The sequence below is a fragment of the Primulina tabacum genome, chromosome 15 (assembly GCF_025594145.1).
Source record: "Primulina tabacum isolate GXHZ01 chromosome 15, ASM2559414v2, whole genome shotgun sequence".
Lineage (NCBI taxonomy): Eukaryota > Viridiplantae > Streptophyta > Magnoliopsida > Lamiales > Gesneriaceae > Primulina > Primulina tabacum.
Genome location: NC_134564.1, coordinates 30,666,050 through 30,693,393, shown reverse-complemented (window position 1 = coordinate 30,693,393; position 27,344 = coordinate 30,666,050). Strand labels below are relative to the sequence as shown.

General features: G+C 36.5%; 3 protein-coding genes and 2 pseudogenes across 4 annotated transcripts; 3 read left to right on the top strand and 2 right to left on the bottom strand.

Moving 5' to 3' along the window:
* The first annotated feature begins 10,579 nt into the window (after window positions 1-10,579).
* LOC142526546 (phosphatidylinositol 4-kinase gamma 4-like) lies at window positions 10,580-13,717 on the top strand. Of its 2 annotated transcripts, XM_075631018.1 has the most exons (3): window positions 10,580-10,808; window positions 10,920-12,369; window positions 13,054-13,717. In XM_075631018.1, the coding sequence occupies exons 2-3, from the start codon at window positions 11,032-11,034 to the stop codon at window positions 13,426-13,428; spliced, it is 1,713 nt and encodes a 570-aa protein (XP_075487133.1). In that variant the 5' UTR covers window positions 10,580-10,808; window positions 10,920-11,031; the 3' UTR covers window positions 13,429-13,717. The 2 variants fall into 2 exon arrangements, with proteins under 2 accessions (XP_075487133.1, XP_075487134.1); XM_075631019.1 differs by lacking the exon at window positions 10,580-10,808 and having other exon boundaries at window positions 10,815-12,369.
* A 916-nt stretch (window positions 13,718-14,633) lies between these two features.
* Window positions 14,634-15,539, top strand: LOC142526074 (uncharacterized). The gene has a single exon (XM_075630345.1). The coding sequence runs from the start codon at window positions 14,634-14,636 to the stop codon at window positions 15,537-15,539; it is 906 nt and encodes a 301-aa protein (XP_075486460.1).
* A 332-nt stretch (window positions 15,540-15,871) lies between these two features.
* Window positions 15,872-16,825, top strand: LOC142526975 (uncharacterized; annotated as a pseudogene).
* Window positions 16,826-19,696: 2,871 nt separating this feature from the next.
* Window positions 19,697-22,626, bottom strand: LOC142527206 (uncharacterized). The gene is made up of 3 exons (XM_075631943.1): window positions 22,312-22,626; window positions 20,530-20,925; window positions 19,697-20,445 (listed from the first exon to the last, which is right to left on the bottom strand). The coding sequence occupies exon 3, from the start codon at window positions 20,422-20,424 to the stop codon at window positions 19,867-19,869; it is 558 nt and encodes a 185-aa protein (XP_075488058.1). The 5' UTR covers window positions 20,425-20,445; window positions 20,530-20,925; window positions 22,312-22,626; the 3' UTR covers window positions 19,697-19,866.
* Window positions 22,627-23,319: 693 nt separating this feature from the next.
* LOC142527766 (E3 ubiquitin-protein ligase SINAT3-like) lies at window positions 23,320-27,165 on the bottom strand (annotated as a pseudogene).
* Between the last annotated feature and the right edge of the window lie 179 nt (window positions 27,166-27,344).

Here is a 27,344-nt window from a genome sequence, read left to right as displayed (position 1 = left end):
TAGATTCCTCTGTAGTTATTGGTTTAATCCTCTGGGTTCTCGGTTTCTCGGTGATCTTTGGGGAAGGAGTTTTCTCTGAATCGGATTCTTCCACAATTAATTTTCTTTTTGCTGACTTCAGTTGAGCCAATGTCTTGGCCTTTTTTACTGATTTAGGAGCAGCCTGTTGAATCCCAATCTCCTGTTTTATCTTTACAAACTGATCAGGAGAGATGTCCAATTTTGTCTTGAGTGGCATAGTATTCTTCGCATTAAAGACTTTGAATTTTGATGATTTTTCTGTATTATCTGCCACTAACCCCTTCACTTTCAGCAGATAGCTCAGTTGCACTGCAAAACCTTTGGACTGTTTGGATGATAGAAACATATTCTTTAAAATATTGAATATAAGATGCTTCCAGTTGAATTTATGTTCAGCCATAATGATAGAAATAGCTTGAAATTTTTCCAAAGTAAGTGCAGCAAAAGATCCAGCTTTCGCCAAAATCCCTTTGGCGACTATATCAGCAAGTAACTGAACTTCGTGCTTCAGTTCCTTCTTTGGGTCGAAAACATTGATTTTCCGTCCTTCAGCAGAAAGTGAGGTTCGCATCTTTTCAATGTCAGATGCCTTAACATTAGATAAGTGTGCTAGTCCATCAGATGGTAAAGAAAAGATTTCTCCAAAGGAATCTTCGGAAATGGTCAGCAGCTGACCATTGATAGTAAAAGCGATGTTTCCATCAGAATTGATCGTACCGTTAGAGTAGATTTCCTGAAGTTCTTTGGGGTAGATCTCTTGTGATGATTGTCCCAAGAATGTCCTTAACCCAGCAGTTTCGAGTTTTTGAAAAACGTTCTTGACATTAGTGTCGCCAAAAGATAGAATTGATCCAAAGTTGATAGCCATTGCATTCAGCATGTAAGCGGGAATTTGATTCGCCATTTTGATAGATAAAATGATCTGCAATTTGTAAACGAGAGCTCTGGAATTAGTATTCTCTTAGAAACTGATTGTACGCATAAGAAGAAAAACTGAATTGAAGCGGGCTTAGTACAGTTGTTCGTGACTGTTTAAATTCGGGACACGTGTCAGTCCATTAAAAATTTGAGTAAAAATGTGTGTACGTGTGCTATAAGCGTGTGTACAATTTAAATGGTTCAAATGCTTCCACGTTTTCAAAATAGGATTCATCATTAGATAGTAGACAGTCACGTTACTTGATTTGGAATATAATTCGTTTTAATCAGTTAACTTATATGAGAAGATTAGTGAAATTCCCAACTGAAAGATCAGTTGAAAGACTGTATCCTTTCAGTTTGAGAATTTACTAACATTTGTCTTCTCAGTTAACCTCTCAAAACCATTATTCCCCCTTAATTAGTGCATAAGATAATTAAAGCGAATAAATTCAAAGATTAGAAAGATTATCGGTCTGCTGAAATGTTGACGACTCTTCAGCTTCCTTGATATTCTGCTATAAATAGACATAACACGGTTAGTTTCAGTTATATTGGTGAAAAATATTCAAAACTAAAGAATGGCAGATACGAGTAGCTCGAGTGCTTCGCCATTTTCTCTGGAAGCTAGGAAGACTGCCATAGAAGACGAAGTCTTCTATAAGAGTCTTCCCTACTGGGAAAGGTTACAGGAGCTAGAGTTCCTGTATAATTCTGGAGAGGCTACTACTCCCAAGCTGATGGCAGAGTTGAGAGAAGTGCGGGAGCACTTGAACATAGCTGTGTGGGTGGACGTCTTCAAGGAAGGTCATATCTATCAGCTGATGCTTCAAAAGGAACTGGAGCTCCTTAATCCCATAGCTTCTTCTCACAGCTTTTGCAAAACATCTTCCTCAGCTCTATCTGTTTGGTTGAGAATGTGGATAGATGATATAGATGAAAAATATGAAAATGTAATTCAGACAAATATTTATTGTTGAATGAAGTATTTATTTTGGCTTATCTTTGTTTTTCTTTTTCCTGCAAATAATAAATTATGATCATAAACAAATGAACTGATGAAAGACTAACTGATATAAGTTGATTAAGAATTGAAATCAGTTAATTGTTGAGTTGTAAATGGTAGACTGATATCAGTTGACAATGACCAACTGATAGTTAAGAGGCCTCGGTAAATGAGAAAAACGCTTCGGTTGACTAGAGTTTCTTCAGTTTCTTTATCATTCAAATTTTATCTGTCTATAAATAAGATGATAGAATGTGAGACAACAACAGTTCAAAATGTCGGATTCAAGTGACTCTGATGCATGCAGCAGTACACACATTCATGTTACTGAACAATCGAATCCACGTTTAGAAGAGATGAAGAGAAGGATGGAGGAATATGTTTTCAAAAAGGTGATGTCAACATGGTTTAAGATTCATGAGTTGCAGAGAGTGAGTAGAAGTGGTGCGATTCCTACTTTTGCTCAGGAAGCAACAGCAAGAAAGTATCTTGAACGTTTTGAAGTTAGGCATGTTACAGATTTGATTGAGGACAAATGTTTGTTGGAGGCGATGTTATGGAAGGAGTGGCATGTGGTTGATAAGATTTCTAAAACTAGGGCATTTTCTAGAATTCGAATTTATGAGATGAATGATTGGGTTAGGGAATGGCTAGATACAGTTGGTTCTATGATTTCTGCTGTAAACTGGGAACGGTGGTATTCTTAATGAATTATTATTTTCAAATTGTTGTGTTCTTATTTTCTGCAGATAATTCTATTAGTGAAAGCAACATTAGTAATAATTTTAAGACAAATCAATTAAACCAAGAATATTGCGAAAGTAAGAAAACTTAGTCTCGGGTAATGGTTTGGTAAAGATGTCGGCTGCTTTTTGTTCAGTTGATATATACTACAGTCTAATGTCCTTCTTCAAAGCATGATCTCTGATGAAGCGGTGTCTGACATCTATATGCTTTGTCCTTGAGTGGAGAACTGGATTATAAGTGATGGCAATTGTACTCGTGTTGTCACAAAATATGGGCGAATTATTTGTAATTACTCCATAATCTTTCAGTTGTTGCTGGATCCAGATCAGTTGTGCACAGCAACTACCAGCAGCAAGGTATTCTGCTTCAGTTGTTGAGGTAGCTATAGATGTCTGCTTCTTGCTGAACCAAGAGATCAGTCTGTCTCCTAGAAACTGACAAGATCCACTTGTACATTTTCGATCAAGCTTACATCCTGCATAATCTGCATCTGAATATCCAACTAAATTGAAAGTAGAGTCTTTAGAATACCATAACCCAACATTTTGTGTGCCCTTAAGATATCTCAAAATTCTTTTGGCAGCTGAGAAATGTGATTGCTTAGGATTATTTGCAGCTGAACATGATTCCATGCCAAATTTCTTCAGCAGCTCCTTTGTATATTTAGTCTGATTGATGAATATGCCAGTTTCCAGTTGCTTCGCTTGCAGTCCAAGGAAGAATGTCAGTTCACCCATCATGCTCATTTCGAACTTTTCCTGCATCAACTTAGCAAATTTCTCGCATAATTTGGGGTTAGTTGACCCAAATATGATATCATCAACATAAATTTGAACTAATAAAATGTGATTATTCTTAGTAAATTTGAACAAGGTCTTATCAACTGATCCAACAGAAAAATCATGATCAGTTAGAAATTTTGAAAGAGTTTCGTACCAAGCTCTGGGAGCTTGTTTAAGACCATATAATGCTTTGTTCAAATGATATACATGATCAGGAAAGATGTGATTTACAAAACCTGGGGGTTGTTCAACATATACTTCCTCTTGCAATTGGCCATTTAGGAATGCACTTTTTACGTCCATCTGAAAGACCTTGAAATTCTTGTATGATGCATAGGCAAGAAACATTCTGATTGCTTCCAGTCTTGCAACTGGAGCATATGTCTTATCATAGTCAATTCCTTCTTCTTGTCTGTATCCTTGTGCTACTAATCTTGCTTTGTTGCGTCCAACCGAACCATCTTCGTTCAGTTTGTTCCTGAAAACCCATTTTGTACCTATGACAGTTTTTGAAATTGGTCTTGGAACTAAGTTCCAGACATTGTTATGAGTAAACTGATTTAGCTCTTCTTACATTGCATTTACCCAGTTAGGATCAGCAAGAGCTTCATCAGTTTTCTTTGGTTCTATTTGTGAAACAAAAGGTGAATAGATAAATAGATTTAACATTTGATTGCGAGTTCGTACTGGATCAGATGGATTTCCTATTACCAATTCAGGTGGGTGTGATTTTCTCCATCTGTACTCAGTATTTGTTGTATCAGCAATTTCTTCAGCTGGTAACTGAATATCATCAGTTTGCTCTATCAACTGATCATTAGGAATGGCTTCTGGTTCAGTTGATTGATCTGACACTTCTGGTTCGGGTGTTTGAAGAGTGTTTTCATGAATATGATTGTCTTCTTCATTATCATCCTCCAAACTGATATCTGTCAGTCGATCAACTAGCTCAACTTGATCAGTTGGCTTATTAGTTAGTTCAGTTTCATCGAAGTCAACATGAGCAGATTCTTCAACATTTAGGGTTTTCTTGTAAAAGACTCTGTAAGCTATACTAACTGATGAGTATCCAAGAATTATTCCCTCTGCAGATTTAGCATCAAATGCTTTTAAATAATTTTTACCATTATCAAGGATAAAACATCTGCACCCGAATATTTTGAAATAAGTGATTATACTTTTCTTCCATGCCAGATCTTATATGGTGTTTTCATATGATTCTTATTAATCATTGATCTGTTCTGAGTATAACACGCAGTGTTTACTGCCTCTGCCCAAAACCTTTGAGAAATACCAGAATCAGCAAGCATTGTTCTAGCAGCTTCTTTAAGGGTCCGATTTCTTCTCTCAGCTACACCATTTTGCTGAGGAGTTCTAGCTGCTGAGAGCTCATGCTTGATTCCAGCATTTTCTAGAAAATTTGAAAGAGTTTGATTGATAAATTCAGTTCCTCGATCTGATCTGATTCGATCAATTCCAACTGATTTTTCATTTAAAAGTCTTTTGAAAAGCTTGATCAGTTGTGCAGCAGTTTGGTCTTTTGATTTGAGAAAGATAACCCAAGTAAATCTTGAAAAATCATCAACAATCACCAATGTGTATTTCATTCCCCCTAAACTCATGACTGGTATAGGACCAAAGAGATCCATGTGCAATAGTTCTAAGCATCGGGATGAAGATTTACAGCCATTGTTTTTAAAAGACGATTTTACTTGTTTTCCAAACTGACATGCTGAGCAAAGTTTTTCTTTTGAAAATTTTATTTTGGGCAAACCAGTTACAAGTTCATGTTTACTCAGATAGGCAGTGGATTTAAAATTTAGGTGACTTAGTCTCTTGTGCCACAACCAGTTTTTAGATGATTTGGAAGCAATAAAACAAACTGGTGCATTAGTTTGATCATTCCAACTGACTTTATATGTGTTTCCACAACGTTTGCCAGTTAGTATGATTTCATCAGTTGAAGTTTTAACTGAGCATGGGTTTTTGTCAAAATGTACTGAAAATCCATTGTCGCATAATTGACTGATACTGATCAAGTTATACTTCAGGTTTTCTACTAGTAGAACATCTTTAAAAGTAAAATTACCATGGATAAGCTTACCCTTACCCACAGTTCTACCTTTGGAATTGTCCCTGAAACTGATATTTGGACCACTGTATTTGATCAGTTGAGATAGCACACTTGCATCTTCTGTCATATGTCGCGAGCATCCACTGTCCAAATACCATATTGAGTTCTTGTTTGTACCTGTTACCTGCAGTCACACACATAATATAATTTGGTATCCATATCTATTTGGGTCCTGAACTGATTAGTCCCTTAGGAACCCATACCTGAATTAGACTAACAGACTTTCTAGTAGCTGTATTCCAAATGGATTTTCTCGGCTTTTGTGTGCTTGTGTAGTGTATGGATGATACAATATGAGTTTTAGCTTTATTCAACTGATTGTTCAGTCTATATCTCTTCTGAACTGGCTTGCAGTTATAGTAATTGGAATAGCCATTCGAATAGTTTTTGTAAAAGCTTTTTGGTGACTGACTACATGAATCAGTTACAACTTTTGGACTATAACCAATACCATATCTTTTGCCCTTGTTCATACTTTCAATTGGCTTTTCAACCAGTTTACTTGGCTCTGATTGTTCTTGTACCATAACTGATTTGACAAAGTGAATATATTTTCCTTTGCTCATATTCAGTTTTGGTTGAGTATCATTGGTTGACATTTCATCTTGGTTACAGAACCTCAAACCAGTTTTATCAGTTACTGATTTATGGGAGTTCTGTATATCAGTCAATGCGATAGATGATTTGTTCCACGACTGAATAAGTTCAGTCTGTTTTGTGTTCTCAAGCATCAACTTCTGTATTAATGACTAATTTTTATTTCTTTCTGCTTTTAGCTCAGCAATTTCTCTTTTTAGACTCAACCCTTCAACTGATTCATCAGTTTTGGTTTTATTGTCTGTGGGATCAGTTTGCTTTGCTTTGAGTTTTTCAAATGATGATGCAAGTTTCTGATACTCATCTACCATGTCATGTAATGTGAAAATGAGTTCTTCTCGTGTAAAATCAGTTGAACTAAAATCAAATACCTGTTGGCTAGATGACTCTTCTGCTGCATCATTAGCCATCAAGCACTTTACTTCCTTATCATCACTAGAACTGCATGAGTTTTATGGTTCCGAATCTTCACTGTCAGTTTCTGCCCATTTTGATTTGTTTTCTTCAGCTAAGAGTACTTCATGTTTCTTTCTGAAGAACTTTTTATCTTTTTTGGGTCTTCTTTTGTGTTCATATGATTTCTTTCTTCTATCAGTTGAGCCTTGAACATCCTTCTTAGGTTTAGGACAATCAGCAATAAAGTGGCCTGATTTGCCACAGTTGTAGCATGCATTTGATTTATCCTTGGCGTTGTTTCTTTGATATGGTTTCTGGAAGTTCCCTTGATTTTTTCTCATGAACCTTCCAAATTTTTTGATGAACAATGACATAGCATCGTTACTCAACTGATCAGCAGATTTTTCAACTGAACTGATTTGTTCAGTTCTGACAGCGGCTAGAGCAGTTGTGGCTGCAGAAGTAGATGGTTTTCCTTCTCTGGTCTGCAGCTCAAATTCATAGGCTTTTAAATCAGCAAATAGATCATGGAGTTCGATTTGGTTCAGATCTTTGGACTCCCTCATTTCCATGGTCTTGACATCCCATTCTTTGGGAAGACCTCTCATTACCTTTAGTGCAATTTCTTTGTTGGTATACACTTTTTCAAGTGCATTTAGCTCATTGATGATACTACTTACTCTTTCATCATACTCGTGCATCGATTCTCCTGCTTTCATTTTGATGTTATCAAAATTTTGCACAACAACAGAAATTTTATTTTCTTTGGTTTGATCATTTCCTTCACACAGCTGGATCAGCTTTTCCCAAATTTTTTTGGCTGTTTTACACATCTTTATTTTGCTGAAAGTTACTTTGTCCAGCGTTTTGTACAGAATGTCTTTAGCCACATTGTCAAGATTTGCTTTTCTTTTGTCTTCAGTTGTCCATTCATCTCTGGGCTTTTCTATTCTTTGTGGTGCCCCTTCTGTGATGGCAATTGTTGTATTTGCTTTTAGAATCTTCATGGGTCCATCAGTTATGACATACCATATGTCATCATCTTGTGCTGCTAAATGAGCTTGCATTCTAATTTTCCAATCATCGAATTCTTCTCTGGAGAACATAGGAATTATGTTGAATGAAGTCATGCTAGCAAGTTTATATATCAAAAGTATTCAAGAACAAGATTCACCCGCTCTGATGCCACTTGTTAGGATCGGTTAACGTATCAAAAGTGTTTAGAATGGGGGGTTGAATAAACACTCACAATTAAAATTGATCTTTTCAAATTTTGAGTTCAGTTTGGTGACAAACTGATTCTCAGAATTTTATTGATCAATATCAATCAGTTAAACTGAATCAGTTGCGGAAGGTAACTGACTGAAAGATAGAATACAAAAATAAATGCGCAAGGATTGTTTCTGGATGTTCGGAGATTTCAATTACTCCTACGTCACCCCTTCTATCACAAGGATAGGATATTCACTAAAAGACTTTGATCAAATATAAGAATTGTACTGACCCACTTCAGCTTGGACTTAACACTGCCAAAAACTGAAACTCTTAGTATAATAGAATGTTCTCAGTGCTTAACTGATCTTAGCACTATCGAATTTCAATGATTATTACAACTTGCTTGTAAGCTCAAATTGTAGCCTTAACTGCTATGAATAAATCAAGTAAGAGGTGAGCTGAGATTTTGACAGAGTGACAGCAAGCTTTTTGAATACTATTCACTTCGTTGTTGTTTTTAGCTGCTCTTCTGTCATATTTATATGCTTCTTTTCCAACGGTAACTTGAGATAAATTTGAATCTATGTATCCGTTGATTTCCACTTCGTTATTCTTTGGACTTTGTTTGCGGCGTCTTAATTGCTTTAGCCGGAATGCGTTGTTCTAGGTAGTCTTGGTTGTGGTGCGGCGTTTCATATTCAGTTGTAATCTGTTATGTCTCTTTGTCGGTTGAAAGTTCTTTCCCGAGACATCTTCGGTTGAGATATACTTAACTTTAAGGCATTCGGCTGGATGTATTAACTGATCGGTTTCCAACTGATCAGACAGTCGATTTCAGTTATTAAGTCCAGTTGCTGAGTTCAGTTGGTTCGTATTTTCAGTTGGTTGATCAGTTTGTCAAACTCCAGAATTTAGTTTCCAACAATATATATATATATATATATATATATATTGGAACACCAACCATCTTACGAAAAAATTTAAAAAATATATACATAAAAGAAAAGAAAACATCGACTGGTGAGTGAAAGAGAAAGAAGAGAAAACAATCGGATTGAAAATTGAGGGTTAATAATACTGAGTTCCTAAATCTTAATAGGCCTATTATACATAAAAAGTATTATACTTAACAATAATATGACTCATTATACATAAAAACCTTATATTTAACAATAATATGGCCAGTTCGGTTATTCGATTTTTTGGAGGATTAAAACCGAAAATCGAATCGAAAAACCGAATTTCATAAATTTTAAAACCATAACTGAACGAAAAACCGATAAAACCGAACAATTTAAACCGAATTATTCAGTTCGGTCGGGTTTTTCGGGTTTATGCCCTCCCTTAATCACTATCCATAGCCAAGGGTGACTTTTTTCTATTAAATTTAATTAGTAATATTTTTCATTAATTAATATAATATTATAGACACTCCTATGAATTTTTACATATGCTTATTTTTGAACAAGGGCTTTTGTTAACTTTTTGTAAAAACTATCTTCATTTTAATATAATTTACATTCTTTTAACAAAAAACTTTATTTGTTTAGCCATAAAAGTTGCAAAGATAAAAATCTTTAATATACTAAAGTATATAAAGTATGAGATTATACATTTGATGGGTGTCATGAAACACATCTTTAATTACAGTATATTCTACAAATATTCATAGTCGATTGGAGTGCTTAAAAGGAGTATAAATGTCACTCGAGCTCGAGACTAGCATCTGTGATGCTAACGACCAAGTTTTATTGATATGATATATAGATGTTCAATCATACAAATGCTCATAAGATGAGTTCATCGAACTACCCTAGCTCGAATTTTTCAAGTGGTTACCATTTTTTAATGGAGAAGTTCAGGGCTATGGTCGTATAACCATTAATCCTTATGATCTGAAACAACATTGAAGCTCTAAATATTAGTATTATGTTTTATCTCATTTATTGATATCACAAGGGTCATCAAGTGGTCAAATTGTGTATAGTTACACAACATATAGGAAAGTGCATTGTAGTAGGATATTCGTTGCTTGTCTGCGGACGTGTATATCATATGCGATATGATGAGTCAATAGTACATGAAATCTTTGGTCATAGTAAGATAAGTAGGAAAATGAGATTTCCTAGTTGCACATGCGATGTCACTATGAATGCTCAATATAATTTACATGGTTATTGAATCCATATACTAACCTCGATATATCAATATGTGATGAATAGACATTAGTTTACGCTAATCATAATCGATTGGTTCTCGTAGGAACTATCAGTAAGACAATGATACCTACAAAATATGAGATGGTGCTAGGGTCTAATTAGAAGTAGTTATGACATTCGTATGATCAAGGAGTTGATACATAGAATGATGCTGATTAGGATGAGCTTGCATAAAGGACAAATATTATCTTAAATCACAATATATTATTTTTATTTTAAATATAATCGAGTGGACCCATTTCATAAAATAGGTCTTTCAGAATCTGCTTTACTTTTCTCATAAATAGTGTTAAAGTCTAGACAAAAACTTGTGTGAGACGGTCTCACAGATCATATTTTGTGATACAGATATCTTATTCATCCATGAAAAATATTACTTTTATGCTAAGAGTGTTACTTTTTATTGTGAATATCGATAAGATTGACCCGTCTCACAGATAAAAATTCGTGAGATCGTCTCACAAAAAACCTACTCTAGAGTCAATAGCGATCTAGCCCGTTTGTGTAACGGCGTTAACTAGGAGTCAAAGTCGTTAATAATTTATTATTACACCAAAACCGCGTTAGCATTCTCCTTCTCCAACCAACCAATCAAACCTCCATTGCAAAAAAATAGCTTCCAAAGAATCATTCGTTTTCCTTCTGTCTTCCACCTATTCAAAACTCGTGAATCTCCTTATTTTGCAATTTAATTGCTCCCACTACCAATTTCAATTCTTCCTCCATTGTCTCCTCAGCCGAGGGCGCCGTTTTTCATCGGTCCGTGCTCTCTGGTAAGTCGCGCAATCAATCCATTCTTTAGCTCGTTAGGATTTTCATTTAATTCTCGAAACGTAGATCTGGGAATTCCTTGTTCTTTATCGTGTTTTTTATGTTTAATTCAGGTCTGTGAATGATGATGAATATCACGCATGTGAAAATTCGGTGAAAATTTGTTTTTCCGGGGTCCGATTTAGTATTTTAGGGTTTCGGATTTGAGTTTTTGGGGGTGCCAATATGTCTTCGGCTGGATTAGTTTCCATTATCCCGGTTCGCGAGGATAATATGATTTTCTCGCCGCCTCAATCCCCTGAACCTAGTCTGGAATCTATTTTGATCTACGTTGCTATGTCGGGCTCGATGGTTCCAATGCGGGTCCTGGAGTCGGATTCCATTGAATCACTGAAGCTTCGGATTCAAAATTGTAAAGGGATATTCACGAGGAACCAAAAATTGGTTTGTCGAGGTCGGGAATTGGCACGGAGCAATTCCCTTATGCGGGATTATGGCGTGAGCAATGGAAATATTCTGCATTTGGTACTACGCCTGTCTGACCTCCAGGTCATTAATGTGAGGACGTGTTGTGGAAAAGAATTCACTTTTCATGTTGAGAAAAACCGAGATGTTGCTTATGTTAAGCGTCAGATAGCAAAGAAAAGAAATTTTGAACATGTCGAGGATCAAGATTTCTTGCTTAACGACGAGTTGATTGAGGACCAGACGCTGATAAACGATCTCTGTAAGTATAATTCTGATGCTGTGATTTATTTGCTTGTCCGGAAGTCAGCTAAAATTAGGGCTACTCCGGTGGGAAAGAACTTTGAGCTGTCCATTGTTGCACCACAGGTGAATGAGAGAAAGTGTGGGATTGATTCAAAGCATGACCACAATCTTTATGTTCCAACCAAAACCCCTGTTAGGGAGAGAGTACTGGAGCCTGTTATTGTTAACCCAAAGATCCAGCTTTCTCCTGAGATTAGTGATTTGATAAATCGTACCATGAATGGTCTGGATAGTGGAAAATGTCCAATTAGGTCATCAGAAGGAACTGGAGGAGCATACTTTATGTTGGATCCTTCGGGTACTAAATATTTATCAGTTTTTAAGCCAATTGATGAGGAGCCTATGGCTGTGAATAATCCTCGTGGGCTTCCTCTGTCAGAAGATGGTGAAGGGTTGAAGAAAGGAACCAGAGTTGGAGAAGGTGCGATCCGGGAGTGTGCTGTCTACTTACTCGATCATCCGATGAGCGGCCGGCGCTCGTTTACTGGAGAAGCTAGGGGCTTTGCCGGAGTTCCTCTAACTGTTTATGTAAGGTGCCTTCACAGTGGTTTTAATCATCCAGATGGGGTGTCTGTTAAGACTGGGTCCTTGCAAATGTTCATGGAGAATAATGGAAGTTGTGAGGATATGGGGCCCAGCGCCTTTCCAGTTCAGGAGGTGCACAAGATTGCAGTGTTGGATATGAGGATGGCCAATGCAGACAGGCATGCTGGAAATATATTGGTGAGTAAAGGTGAAGATGGCCAAACTGTGCTAATCCCAATTGATCACGGCTACTGCTTGCCGTATTGTGTAAGTTCTGTATCTAGTTTTTCATTCTTGTTTGTTCTCAGTTAACCATTTTAACATGTTGCATAAAATTTGTATGTTGCTCTCTCTTTTTGTGTGCAATCTCATCTAGTACCAAAACTGTCCTGCCCCATAACCTGTAAATTTCCTATTGAAACTTAGTTTACCAACTCGATAGCTTTGGTGCATGCTTGTTATAACTGAAATTTATGGTTAAGGAAATAAACTTTATTCATCTAGGATCTACTTTGCTCATATGACTATGCTGCTTGCAATATCCATAAACCATGCTTGTGCATGATGGAAAACACAAAATATTTTGCAATGACCACAGTTATTTTCTGTTAGAAATATTTTAGAGGTCCAGATGATACATTTGCGAGAATATGAAATATGGTACCATCTCTCGCTCAGTCCCCCACCCGCACCTCTCACTGTTCCGGTGTGCCAATAGGTGTATATCTCTGGCATAACTTTTGAATCGCTAGATATATTTGTCAAGAATTCCTCATGAATATCTACCAGGTCAAATAATTCTTGCACATCATAGAGCCATAAATATCTTTCATTTTGATATATATGGTAATCAGTGTATGTTAAAAGATACTAGTTATTAAGTGAGAGTCTTCCAGCTTTGTCCAATATAATCTCACTTTCCAACCGTTATGGTTCTTCCTGTCCTTTTAGTTTGAAGATTGCACATTTGACTGGCTGTACTGGCCCCAAGCTCGCCAGCCTTTCAACGCTGAGACCCTAGAGTACATACGCTCAATGGATGCAGAAAACGACATCGCTTTGCTCAAATTCTATGGTTGGGAGTTGCCTCTTGAATGTGCTCGCGTACTACGCATATCAACCATGCTTCTGAAGAAAGGCATGGAGAAAGGCCTTACTCCATTTGCTATAGGAAGCATGATGTGCAGAGAAACGGTGAGGAAAGAATCCATCATCGAGCAGATCATCCAAGAAGCTTGGGACTCTGTTATCCCAGGCTATAGTGAAGCTGCATTCCTTGATTCGGTGTCCATTATTATGGATAGCCGTCTTGAGGAGATGGTCTAATTTCTCATGTTCTGCTTAAAAATCAGTACATAGATGTGAATGATATCTACGTATGCACATACTGTTGGTTGTGAATGGTCGTAGTTTAAATCGTCTAGTCGCAAAGATAATTTCTATCTGATCGTTTTTTTTTTCAATTTGTTCAGCATTAACTGGAAATGACTTGTAGAGCTTTGTCAAATTCTGATTCTCATTTGTTTTTCCTTTGTAAGTGTAAAGGAGTCATGTTGTCCTGTTCTGCATTGTGCGAGAAGACAATGATGTCACAATGAAATTGTTGAATTTTAGGGTTGTTTTTGTCTAAAAACAAATAAAATTATGGGTTTTTCCGTAACCATTTAGGCAATTGGTTTGAACACCAATGAGGTATTAATATCAACGTGAGTTCATCACTCACCCACTTGTGCAACATGACGTGGGCATTCAAATTACACGTAGCTTCATTTTCTTTTTTCTTTTTTTTTTTGAATTTGAAAGTGAAAGAGTGGTCTACGTTAATTATATGTATTTATATATATATATTATATATGTATATTATTTAATATATAAAATAATAATATTTTAAAATTTGTAAATAATTTAAAATTGAATTTATTTACTTTTAAATAAAATAAGATGAATGAGTGTACAGCGGGACCTATAAATAATGAGTGTTAATGTTAAAATAAATATAGGAGAATAGATGTATTAATATAATGTATATGTGGCATGTGAACTCTCAAGTATAAATTGATTTTCTTCTTATTCATCCCTGTTTTTTTTTTAAAAAAAAAATTTTCATGTCTTAGGCCATCCATATTGGGGTGTTAAATGGGGCATTATAATGCCCACTCTTATTGTGGGTCCCATACATTGCATAATCTTTTTTAATTTTAAAATTTTTTTAGGCTTTTTTGGATTTTTTATTAATTTTTTAACTTTTTGAATTAATTTTTTTTCCTTTTGTATTTTTATATTTTTTATTATTTTTTCAGGTTTCTTTTGATTTTTATTTTTTTTAAATTAATTTTTTTTTTCTTTTTGGATTTTTTTATTTTTTATTTTTACTTTTTTTAACTTTTTATTATAGTCGTTGGAAACTAGCCGTTGCAAAGTAGCCATTATATGAGAAAAACAATATATATAGACACATTGTGCGAAGAGAGTTTCGTTCGACTAACATACTCTTTCGCAAACACATATGCTAAAACATGTTTCCTCCAAAAATGTCTCATTCTACAGGCAACTCTAGCTCAAATTCCAGCTCGACAAGCGAAGACGAAGTCAATGTTGAAATCGATGAGCAAGCTTTTGATTCGGTTGAAGAAATGATGTCATTAGTACTTCAACAACACCAACAACTTATGGAATCAAGTCAGAGAAGAGAAACACGCATAAGAAGAAGGTTCATCCAAAGAAATTGTGAGGCCGGGCATGAGAAGCTCGTCAATGATTATTTCTCTACGAACCCGGTGTGTCATGATGAAATATTTCGAAGCCGATTTCGAATGCGAAGAGAGTTATTCCTCAGCATAGTGAATGCATTAGAGAATCATTCAATATTTTTTCAACAGAGGGACGATGATGTGCGAAGAAAAAGGTTTTCATCATTACAAAAATGCACAGCTGCGATTCGTCAACTGGCTTACGGAGTCCCCGCCGACCATCTTGACGAGTACCTACGTATGAGTGAATCAACTGTCATCAAGTGCCTTTTCAAGTTCTGTGAATACGTGGTTGAAATATTTGGTGATAGGTACTTAAGAAGGCCAAATGCTGATGATGTCGAACGGGCATTTGGGGTGCTTCAATCTCGATGGGCGATTGTCAAGGGTCCAGCTCATTATTGGTATAGGAAAAAGTTAAAACAAATCTTATTAGCATACATTATTTTGCATAACATGATTGTTGAGGATGAGGGAGGTCACGTGACAAATTGGTACAACGATGAAGGTGACGAACTCGCTCAACTTATCCATGGCTCAAACCGAGGATTTCAGGATTATCTTCGGACAAGTTATGAGCTACGTGACACTCAAGTTCATCACCAACTTCGCGCAGACTTAGTTGAGCATATCCGGGGGGCAATACAACAACAATATGTGAATGAGTATTTCATATGTTATTTTTAATTTCATCAAAGTGTGGTTTATTCTTAATTATTGTTTCATGTCAATTTCATAATTATGTTGTAATTTTAAATAAATCGTGTTCACGTCTTGTTTAAATAATTTTTCTGTCGTGGTATTTCTTTCGAACATCTACTTTATTTAATAAAAATATTTAAATAACATTAATATTATTTTATTAAAAAGTAAGATTATTTTTAAAAATTAGAATAATGATTTAAATATCGTAAAACATATTTTTTAATATGAAAAATTTCAAGATGATTGAGTGGAATGTGAGACGCATAAATAATGAGTTTTAATGTTAAAAAAAATGCAGATGAAAGAAATATGTTATTAAAATAAGTATGTGACAATAAACCCCACGGTCTTTTATGAATTGTTGAATATTATAACAACCCAGGATGTTGTGTGAAAGTAAAAACTCTTACTTTATTGAAAACCCACTAAACCTCTCTTTTCTTCCCTCCTATGTCTGTCTGCTGTCTAATCGAATATAATCTAAGGAATAAAAATGAACGAGAATCAAAATCTTCGTAGATCTAGCCTTAACCATCCTCACTATACCAAATCCAGCGGTGGCCGTACTAATCTAGCATCATGTGTAGTGGCTACCGTCTTCCTCCTCGCCAGCGCCGCCGCCTTGGCCGTATACTTCTTCGTATTCAAGCCCAAGAAACCGGCAATCGCTGTTAACGCCGTTCAGTTCCCGACCTTCTCCATCTCAAACGGCACTGTCAACTTCGAGTTCTTCCAATACCTCACCGTAACAAATCCTAACCGCGACGAGTTCTCACACTACGACAGCTCGTGTACTCCGGCCAGCCTGTGGGTATCGTTTTCATCCCCGCTGGAAGAATCGGTGGCAGCGGGAGTCAGAAAATCTCGGCGAAGTTTAATCTGCAGAAGTATCCGTTGTCGTCGCCGTTGAAAGCGGCGATCGGCGAAGGTAGTAACGGAGATCCCGTGGAAGGCTATGCCGCGGATGGGACGCCGATGGAGATACAGACTCGCATGAAGTTGGAAGGCAAAGTTCGCGTGCTGAAGGTGTTCATTCACCGAGTTGTGAGTGGAGTCAAGTGTGAGGTCATGATTGAGACCACGCGTGGGACTGTTTTAGGTTTCTGCTGTTGACGTAGCAGCTTCCATTGTACTTATTTTTTTCTAAAATAATAAGGCTATGTTTGGTTCAAGTGATAGGATTATTGAATGATTAGCACATAAATGATAAGAAAAATGATTATTTACAGGTTTGTATGGTATGCTCAAGACATTGTCTTGTTTGGTTTGATTTTGAAGGGCATGATTAACTAATAAATTATCTTTGTACTACCCAAAATATCCTTTCACATATTTTGCCTAATTTTCAAAGTCAGACCCACTTTTTGCTCCTAACCTCACATTTCCGTCGAACACGCTCCTCCACCAAAAATCTTGCAAGAAAACCCTAGGACGCCTCACCGTAAACATCTCCGCTTAGATGTGATAATTCTTCTCCAAAATTCTTCCCCAAAATGTGTGGATCGTGATGTGTTCCAGGTGATTCAAACATCCCAAGGATTCAAATTTGGCTTGTTCACGTTCATACTCGTTCGAAATCGAAGGAAAATTGTGAGTATTTCAGGTTGAACTTCACTGTTTCTCTGAAATGTTGAGAAAATATGTGTTTGCGCTTTCAACAACCCTGTTTTCCTCAAATTTCGTTCGTTTAAGAGATAATTTCCATCTTCGCTCTAGAATTTCAGAGATGTAATACTTTTTATGTGTTATACAAAATATGCTGTAGTTGCGTAGGGATTAATACTGTAGAACTTTTTTGCAAGGGCATGTCTGTACCTCAGTGACAAATTTTAAATTTGTTTCAATTCATCTTTTCCATAGTTTTCATGGATGTAAAGGCACCACCACAATGCGAGTGCGGGAATGGGTATATGCTATTACGTCAAGCTGGTCAACACTCAACCCGGCCGAGGCACTATTATTTTATATGTCCTGCCGGCTTGAAACATCGAAACCGATCCTTTTGGTACGATGAGTATGATGTGGAAAAAGTACATTGGAACAATGAACCATCATCGAAATATGAAATGGGTTCAAATTCGTCACCAAATCCCACTTGTCCTGCAACATTTCGCCGGCACACACAAGCATGCAATGAAACAGCTTGTTCACAATCTTCGACTGTGAATAAAATGGCGAAACAATTGACACGAAACAACATGTTACCACGGAGTCGGTTATGCCATCGACAACATCCGGGATACCAAATAATGCAGTGGAGCACACACCTTTAACTGTTGAACAAGTTTGTTGTTGTTTTGGATGCTTATGCCTATTACTGTGTTTAACGATGTTTTTCATGCTTGTTATTATAATTTCTAAGTGAATAATATTACGTGTAGGTTAATTGTTATGTAATATGTGGGTGCAAATTGGAGAAGACCGTGTTCTTTGCTACCGTAAATGTGATTGAGTTCTTGTTGTCACTACTTTGTTTTAGTTTAGATTGTGATGTTCAACAGAGATTGTGACGTTCAATATAATTTACAGTGTGATGTGCAATATAATGTTAGTTATATAATTTACTACATTTCATCTTAGTTTAGATTGTGATGTTCAATATAATTTACAATCCACGATCAATGTTATTAGTTTACATTGTCGGTTGTTATTATACTACATTTATTTTTAGTTTGGATTGTGCTGTCCAATATAATTTACATTCCACGATCATCCTTACCTTTGGCTTCTTACCTACACCGATCAATGTTAGTAACCCCATCCACAGGATGTATTCAGGCAACGGTAAGAAGACATAAAGGTACCCAAATTTTCATGTTCAGATGTTTACTTTGTTTAACATTTTTACATATACTCATTTCCAAAGCTGTTTGTAGAGGATTTCCCATACGGCAGAGGACATTTACTTGGCAGGGATGAAGGTGCAGGAGTGTTGATGACTTGTGCTTCCTCGTTGCCATTCAGTTGCTGTAAGAAATGAAGTAATCTGAAAGTTCCACTATGCTGCAGCCTAAGGTATGTAATTACATAAGCTTTCAATGCTCTTCTGAAAACACAATTCATTACTTTCTGTCACGTTACGTTTCTCTGCTTAATTTAATGTCACATACAGAATGATAATGAAGGCATATGTGTAGTGTTTGACCTATATTCCCTAAAATGTCCAATCACTTAAATTTGATATGTAAGAGGATATGACATTAATTTTGGTAGATTTGTGTGTAATAAATGCTTCTTGTGTTGTACTTAAGGGGTTGGTGTCCGATTCATTGGTGCATATGAGATTAACATATCTACTTTATTTGTAGGCCAAAAAATGTCTGTCACCTTCCCAACCCACTCTGATGTGTCTGTGACGAGCAAGTACAAAATACCTGTGGTATCCATGTTATCAGATGAAGAAGTTGAAGGTGCTGATAAACCTCTACAACAAACAACTACGAAAAAAACGGTTTGTTTGTCTCCAACGGTGTCGTCCAAGAAACCAGCTGGTCGCACAACGCGTTTTGACCCTGTCGCCGAGTCTTACTACAAAGAATTAATGAAGCCTTTAACTACCAAGAAACGTGGCTGCAATGCAGAGAGTAGCTCGAGGAAGAAGCGTGTTGCAATTGATAACTCTGTGCCGGTTGTTTTTATCGAAACCTCCGACGACTCTAGTGGCTAAACCTGTTACTTTGCTCCGTAAGTTATGCGGTCTTGCAACCACCCTTTTGTAACTTTTGGATTGTATTGTGCGTGTATATATGTAGTAGGTGGATAGGTTGCAAGACTACTTTGGTCAGCTGGTGTACCACACTGGTATGTGTAATTAACTTATGAAGTTTTCTGTTGTATGACAATGCTTAAACTTCCATCTATTGTTATTAACTTCTGCTGTTTACCTGCATATCCCAGTTACGTAGGAGTAACAATTAAACAACTTGGAGCACCACATAATTGTTTAGGTAACAGAGTGCATGTTTAAGCAATGTACAGAACTACATTGAGAACAATCTCCAGGTTGTGATTGTTCATAATTTTACAAAATGGAAGTATGTTTTTTTATACCATTGTGGAAACGCAACATATGAATCTCAGAAGACATGAGCAGAATGGTTTGCTTGGTATAGATGTGTTAATAAATTTCAGACCACTAATAAAAATGACCAAAATGACTTCATTACAAGTTTATACGTAACAACAATTGTGTCAACAGAAGGGTTACAACGTTTGACATTGAAACAAAATCTCATTACGTCCCAAAAAAGAGTGCGAGGCAACAAAAAAATACGCAAAAAGTCCCGCAGCTAAAGGCATTGAATCAACTTCATTTAAGCAACCGCCGCGCTAAAGTCAGTCTTCCGGCATCACCGAGACGCAGAAACAGCGATAACTTCGCAGGGTTGTCCACCAAGAACTCAATAACAGTAACTTTCTCGTCTTCGGTCAACTCTGGAATGGTTTCCATGACCTTTATCACCTTGTCTTGTGCATTGCACATCTTCTCGTCTTCGACATCTTTTTCTTTCGCAAGTTGTTTGATGAGGTCCGTCATCGTATCTTTCGTTATGATGGCGAAATTATTTATGGCTTTCACTATCGCATCATCATCATCATCCACCTGCTTCCTTTTTTTACCCTTGGACTTTGCAGTTGACGTTGGTCGCGACGATGGTGTTAGAGAGACGGACGTTGACTCAGCACCTCCCTCGTCAACAGAAAACATTTCATCGAGGCTCATACCTACATTGTTGGGTAATTCAGGTGTCATTGTAAGCACCTCTTGAACTGCAGCTGCAAAATGTTCAGCTTTGTCTCCAACAGCCCGATCATTACCAAATATTTCGCACCAATCATGGTAATACATCCACCTTTTGTGTCTCATTGATCGTGCAGTGTTGTCTACCTACAAATAGTTATAAAAATACAACGACCAATAACCTTTTTTATGACGAACATAATTGGAAAACATGTGAAACCAAAAAAATACCTTAATTAGTGATTCTCATATGTCGTTTGAGGGTTTAATGGTCTTCTCTGTGTCGTTCCATCCGACACCACTCTTACTTAATATTGTCACAAGAGATCCTTACAATTTCTTCCAAACATGCACCTTCAAGTTAATATGTGGGTTGCCCCGTAAGTTTGTGTCAGGGAATGAAACTTTCAGACGATTTTCGAGAAAAGCTAAGTAGCCGGGCCGGAAACCATTGCCGCTCTTCCAACCTTGTGTGGTAGCCTCTTTCAATGCTTGTATCAAACACTCTTCTTCACGTTCAGTCCAACTACGTCTTGTCTTATCACATTTTTTGGCTTTGGCCAAACAACTTTCAGAAGTTGCTCCACTATCCATAATTAGGAAGTTGCAATAGCCTTAGGAAAGCTCCTGCAAATAGTACATGCAACTAGTTACGCAGATAATAAAATTGGCAAAGCATGACAATCCAATTTCTGTAATTATATGAAAACTAAATATGACGGCTGAATTAATCGTAACAAAAAACATAAGCGCAAATCAGGTTTCGAACATTTAACAGTATTCAACGTCAAATGCGACAAGTACATCTCCTAAAAAACTAGAACAACATAACTACAGTAGTCGGAAAGTTTTAGTTAACATTGTTCCACATCTTACCTTGAACCATTTCCATGAATCGTTGCTGCAAGCATCATCGACAGGGGATGGTTTCACCAGTAGTAGAGGATGTAATTTCAGAATTGATCGGAGCACTTGATGGAAATGGGTGCTGATTGTATGAGCACTACGTATGTAGTCATGACCAACAAGTCGAGTTTTCTTGTGATGGGCAAGTATGGACAAAAACATTGTGACTTTCTCTTCAAGACGAACATATGTAGAGTCGACTAGTCCTTCGACATTAGTTAGCAAGTAACACAGTTGTGCAAATGCATTCCTATTCATTCGCAAGTTCACGACACATTGTACATCTCCTATTTCAATAATACGGTGCAAATGGTTCATTTGCACATTTATTCTCTCACTCATGTTGTACCTAACTGTTGTTGTACGCGTTTGGCCAAGGCGTTTCGCACGTAACTTCGCTCGTTGTCGTCTCAGCATTAACATAATCAAGAAGGATCGACACATGATTTGGTGAAGCATCACAAAAAGTAGAATGCGTCTAGGCATAATGGTCATCGATTGAAGGTACTTCAAAAGAAATTTAAATTTCAAATGTGTATGAAACTGCATATGCAAAAACACAGTACAAATTCATATATTGTAACGAGTACAGTCTTATGTGGTCGGGACAACCAAATTTGCTTCTTTGAAGTCGACTTTCAAGTCTTCTTCACAATAAAATCAGCAAAAAATACACCGAAAGCACCGATTTTTAATAATCGATTCTCACATGCGGACCTACGACAGCGTCTTAAGTAATAAGTTGAGAAATTTGACTTCACTTCATTTTTTCGAATAAGCAGGAAAAAAAAATTGAAATCGACTAAAAAGTTCGGCCTAACCAGAAAATTACAAAGGAGAAATACTACGGTCTCGTGAAACATGGCTAACACAAACACTAGACATGAAACGAATGAAGTGAACTATGTCAACCAAGTAGAAAAATCAGAAAATCGGCAGAAAAGGTAATCATAAAGAAAGTACGTTCACCGACACAGTGACAGATTCCTCACATTGTAGCAAAATTTCGCGAACTACATCCCAATATATAACCTCATAAAATTTGAAATCAGCTACCGTCTCTGCAAATGCAAGGTTGAAAAAAAGAAATTTAAACAGTACAATAACCTGTTAACACAAGATTTGAACGCGAATAGAAAATTTGACGGAAACACTTCTTTCTTCCTTCGTACGTTGTTGCAGGTTTGGGGGAAGACTTTTATGCTGGGCTGCTGGGGTGGGGGAAAGGGTATTGTAGGAAAAAATCGTATGATACAAAGCAGGACAAATAATAATGGGCTGAGACATGGGTTTATTTTATGTAGCCTAGTACACTTTAGTCCAGTGCAGAGTGGATTAGGTGGGTTTAATTGAAAATGAACCAAGCAGTGGATAGAGCTGGACAAAATCAATCAAACCTATTTAATCAGGCCTACCAAACGCTGCATAATAGATAATACAAAAATAGTATACATCTCACACATGATATCAAATTATGGACGAAGAATGTGTTGGTACTTTGAATAACGTGCAGCAACCAATAACAGTAAGTCGAGACAAGGATATATCCTTTGTCTGCAAGACGAATTGCCCGTATACTAGTGCTTTACGTTGACGGAAAACGTCTCTAAGATACAACGAATTAATCCAGAAAGCACAGCACAACAAATTCTGGATAGCAGGGAACAACAGTATGTTTGAACTTTCAAGCTTTGAAAAGAAATCAGATGCAACAAAATGAGGATGCAAAAAAGTATGCAACGAATGTCTGCAGAGGACCATTTATAGAGTGAATGTCATAAGCCAAGGGACACACTGTTCTGCTCAGAAGTCACACCTTTCTGCCAGAAGACATGAGCCATGGGACGTGTACACACCAGGGAACGCACGGTTCTATGCCAAAGGTCATGTGCTTGAGACGCATTGGTTCGGACATGGGACGCAAGCTAAGGACACATTGTTTGGTCTATGAGACACTATTTCGAAAATAAAAAAATATTTTCTAAATGAATTTTGTCCAAAAAGATTAATATGGTCAAGAAACCAAACCAAACCACACCGGGCCGGGCCGGGCCGAGCGCGCGCGCGTGTTTTTCAGATATCAAGCCTATTAGCATCCTCTCTCTTTTCAAAAACTTTTGGTACCCTTTGGAGCCCAAACCCCTAGCTCAAACTTTGAGCTAATAAAGAAGAACATGTGTGTAGAATACACAGCTGGCGGGTAGCAACACTATAATGGACCAAAACTAAAAACTACAAAGATTGATTTGGGTTACTTTGTTCTTTCCATATTCTGCCAGTTACACGAAGCCTAAGCTCTTTCTTGTCCGCTCCGGAAAAAGACAGTGCAATGTTTCGTTGTATAATGAGGCCATCGTAACAGTCTCGAACCTTTCTGTGACCGTCTCTAATGCAGCGAGGTGTGCCCTCCCATATAAGCTTCCGACCATTCCTCCGACCTCCAAACTGTAGCGGTAGTTCCTCCCCTCCGTCTCGTCTCCCATGAACCGAAGAAACGCCATGTAAACAGGAGCCGTCCCGATTTGGAAAGCTTCGAAATGAAGGCAGAAATATCGACCAAAGCAATGAAATACCTGGATAAAGAAAAGGGTCAAAATGCAAATGCAACGTTTGATGCACTTTTTTGACGATGGTGGTAGAAACCAAGAAATTAAACACTCACAGTTAGCATCCATGTGGCGTTCTCTACATCTTCAGGATTTGATTTGACGTAGCGATGGTTAAACGTGCAACCGGAGTGCATGTCGACCTTGTGATCATCTCTCAAGTGAGTAACAAGACTCTGAATATCCCCAACGACCGAGCATCTCGATCCGGCATAAGGGCAGTCGTAAGGCCGAAAGTTACATATGGCTTCGTGTTTCGACTTACTATAGAAAGGCAAGATCTCGGGGCATCCAAGGGACCAATGCTTGCAAGGAAGTTCGAGTGATTCGGCTGCTTTCTCAAGCGCTAAGCATCTTATATCACCAAGCTCGTGTCTACAAGTTGGGCATTTGTTGTGAACCTTTGCTTTACACGAAGAACAAAGGGTGTGCCCGTTTTGACACTGTAATGATCAACTTCATGTCAAAACATTTTTCGATGCATTTATTTTCCAAAACCACGCGACCTATGGGGCGGAGCTATTCTTTGTGGTCCAAAATATAAAGGCACTCCCTTTCAGTGTACATTAGTTATGAACAATCAAATATTTCACCTTCCCTTTTATTCCATACTCTTATTTTGATAATTCTTATTATTGAAAATACATTATCTAAATATCTCACGTTCAACTGGAGTGAGTCTTTGAGAATTATATATATAGACTTGGACAATTTCCTCTTGAGCTAACTTTTGAGGTCGAGTTAGATACAAGTCTCAATTTTAATATGATATTAGAACAAATGCACATCATTATGTGTTGGAGTGCGGTATGAGCCACCCGATAATGTCTTATAAATTTCACACTCCAGTTGTTCATTTATGTGTGTGAGGAGGTATGTTAAATGTCTCACATTGGCTTCATTAAGTCCCTTTGAGCCAGTTTTTGGGGTTGAGTTAAGTCCAAGTACCAATAATAAATGTTTGAAGTTATGTCTTGGACTGTTATATGGGCCACGGTTAAACTTCAAATTTTAGTTGTTCATTCATGGACGTGGTATGTTAAATGTTTCAATCTTCCCTTCTTACGTTTTGACAGTTGTATATATTGTTTTAAACAATATTCCATTCTTAAGTTAACTATTGAGGTTGATTTAGCTAAAAATATAATCATAACAACATGCTTTTGTTGTAGCTATAAAAATTAGAAGAGTAAAAATATAATATAGTTAAATAAGCATTACACCTGTTAGTCACACCTAAAATGGAAAAAAAAAAAAAAAAACTAATAACTAATTAAAAATTAGGAAAAAAGATCCTGCTGGCATGTCGGAACAAAAAAAACATCTGACTCAAACACAAATAAATGAAATTATACCGAAATTAAATTCACATAGTTGAAAATTATATTTTGAATGTACGTTGCAGAGAAATAATTATATTTTTTTTCTTACATAATATTAGAAAGTTCTAATTATACTTTACAAACAGATTATTTTACTAAAATCAAGGAAAAAGAAAGACCCCTTGAGAATGTATATAATATAACCTTATTCCGGCCTGGTCCGGTATGGAATGAACTTATAATCATGGAATCGACTCGATCATCAGATTATAAGATCATAACCCTAGCCTATTCCCGTTTTGGTCGGAACATATTTATATTAATTAGATTAAAAATGTTGATTTTTATTTTCAGAACTTTATTTCAGACGTAATTAATATCACGAGAAATTCGTCGGCATGTACGTAGTTTGTGCAATTTAACGATACGAAATTGACTTTTTTAGCTCATTGATTCTTCGAATGAAGAACTATTATTCGAAGTTTAAATGACATGATTAAGGTTAAAATTATATCATTAATTGTTATAGGGCTACATATTTAAAAACATATGGAATTTAAAGTCGTAAATGCATGTTAACGAGAAAAACAGCAAAATCGGTGAACGGCAATGAATAGAGGACAAAAACCAGTTTGGAACGAACAATATTAGGATCCGCGACGGAGGCACCGCACACTCAATTTTGTAAAAATCTGATTTTTATATATAGGTTTTTCGAATATAAGATTTATATAATATATATTTCATTCGATTATAACATATTTTATTCGAAAAAATGGATTAAACTGACCTCCATATTCTTGAAATTAATAATTCTCTTTTCTTACCTTTCTTCTCCAAAAAGGCCAAAAAAAAAATTAAAAAAAATCATTGAAAAGTCCATTTTTCAATACAAATTTGAAGACATATGTCTTCCTTGGTATCCATAATCCAATCATCTCTTTAAAGTTAGGGTTAATTATAATTAAGTCTCGAATCCGAAACTTTGGGTTAAATTTAATCATGACCTTTTATATATTATCCCTCTTTCTTCATTCTTCCAATCATCTACAATTTGTCGTCACAAAATATTACGATGTCGCCATAAAAGACATGAATTTGTCTTATTTGACTCCTCAAATTTCCTTCTGCGACGACAAATTGTACACTATAATCAATTTCATCCATGATGGTTGTCTGGATAATGCGGAATAAGATTCATGGAAAACTTTTAGGTATGTATTACAAACAGATTATTCAAACTTTTACGGCCATTAACTCAATGATCGATGAGATAGTATCACCATAACTTACTTAAATATAACACCTATGGATTGTGCTTCCATATCCATTTCTTGTAACCCTAAAAATCTCTTTATAATCCAATTGTACATGTGATAAATACTTGAAGTATGACATCTTTTCATATTCTCTAGAGGCTTGATTGCTAGCTACTGTAATGGATCAATGTTGGAAACTCTAACATGATTTATAAGTATTCTTGGTTTTAAAATATAATTTACTTTGAAGCTATATATAGTTTTTGGCTGTTAAGATGAAGCTTTTTTTATTAATACTTTTGCCCAAAAGAGCTATCCAGAAACTGTTAAATCGAAAACTATCTAACCAAGCTATAACTAAAGAGAGAGAGAGAGGGAGAGAAACAAACCTGGTGGATGGGGGGGTACATAGAACTGGTACAGACAGGGCATTCAAGAAGTTCTTGGACATTTGTGACTTCTGGATTATTACCATGAGATGGTTTTGGAGAAGAGGCAGAGATTTCATCTTCATTTGTATAAGCTTCAGTATTGGATAGGCATTCAATATCATTTGAATCCATTCTTGAAAAAAGCTCTTAATTGGGATATTGCACCATATCTATGTATTGTTTTGGAGTAGGTTTTCCAATGATTGGTCTGAGATCTGCTTATTATGGAAGTGAACAAAAAGGAAAATAACTAGAAGATGTATATGTTGGGAAGATGCTGCTAATGAATAGCTTAATTAGTTGTCCTCAAAGGTGGTTTTTGAATGTCTTACGTCGGTTTTTTGAGCTAGCTTTTAAGGTATTGAGCCGTAGTTTTAATCTTAAGCAAGATTTTTTTATTAAAAATAATAATAATAATAATAAAGATGTTATATTATATATAGAATGTTTGAATTTGATAGTAAATATGCATGTGACAGTCATTTGCTCGGTACAAGGTTAATGGGGCGATGTTTGTCAGGG

Bases quoted from the DNA above. Each gene is read 5' to 3' on its own strand.
- LOC142526546 (XM_075631018.1), top strand. From the start codon at position 11,032: ATGTCTTCGGCTGGATTAGTTTCCATTATCCCGGTTCGCGAGGATAAT. The intron at 12,370-13,053 runs GTAAGTTCTGTA...CTGTCCTTTTAG, and splicing joins GCTACTGCTTGCCGTATTGT to TTTGAAGATTGCACATTTGA.
- LOC142527206 (XM_075631943.1), bottom strand. From the start codon at position 20,424: ATGAGACACAAAAGGTGGATGTATTACCATGATTGGTGCGAAATATTT.
- LOC142526074 (XM_075630345.1), top strand. From the start codon at position 14,634: ATGTCTCATTCTACAGGCAACTCTAGCTCAAATTCCAGCTCGACAAGC.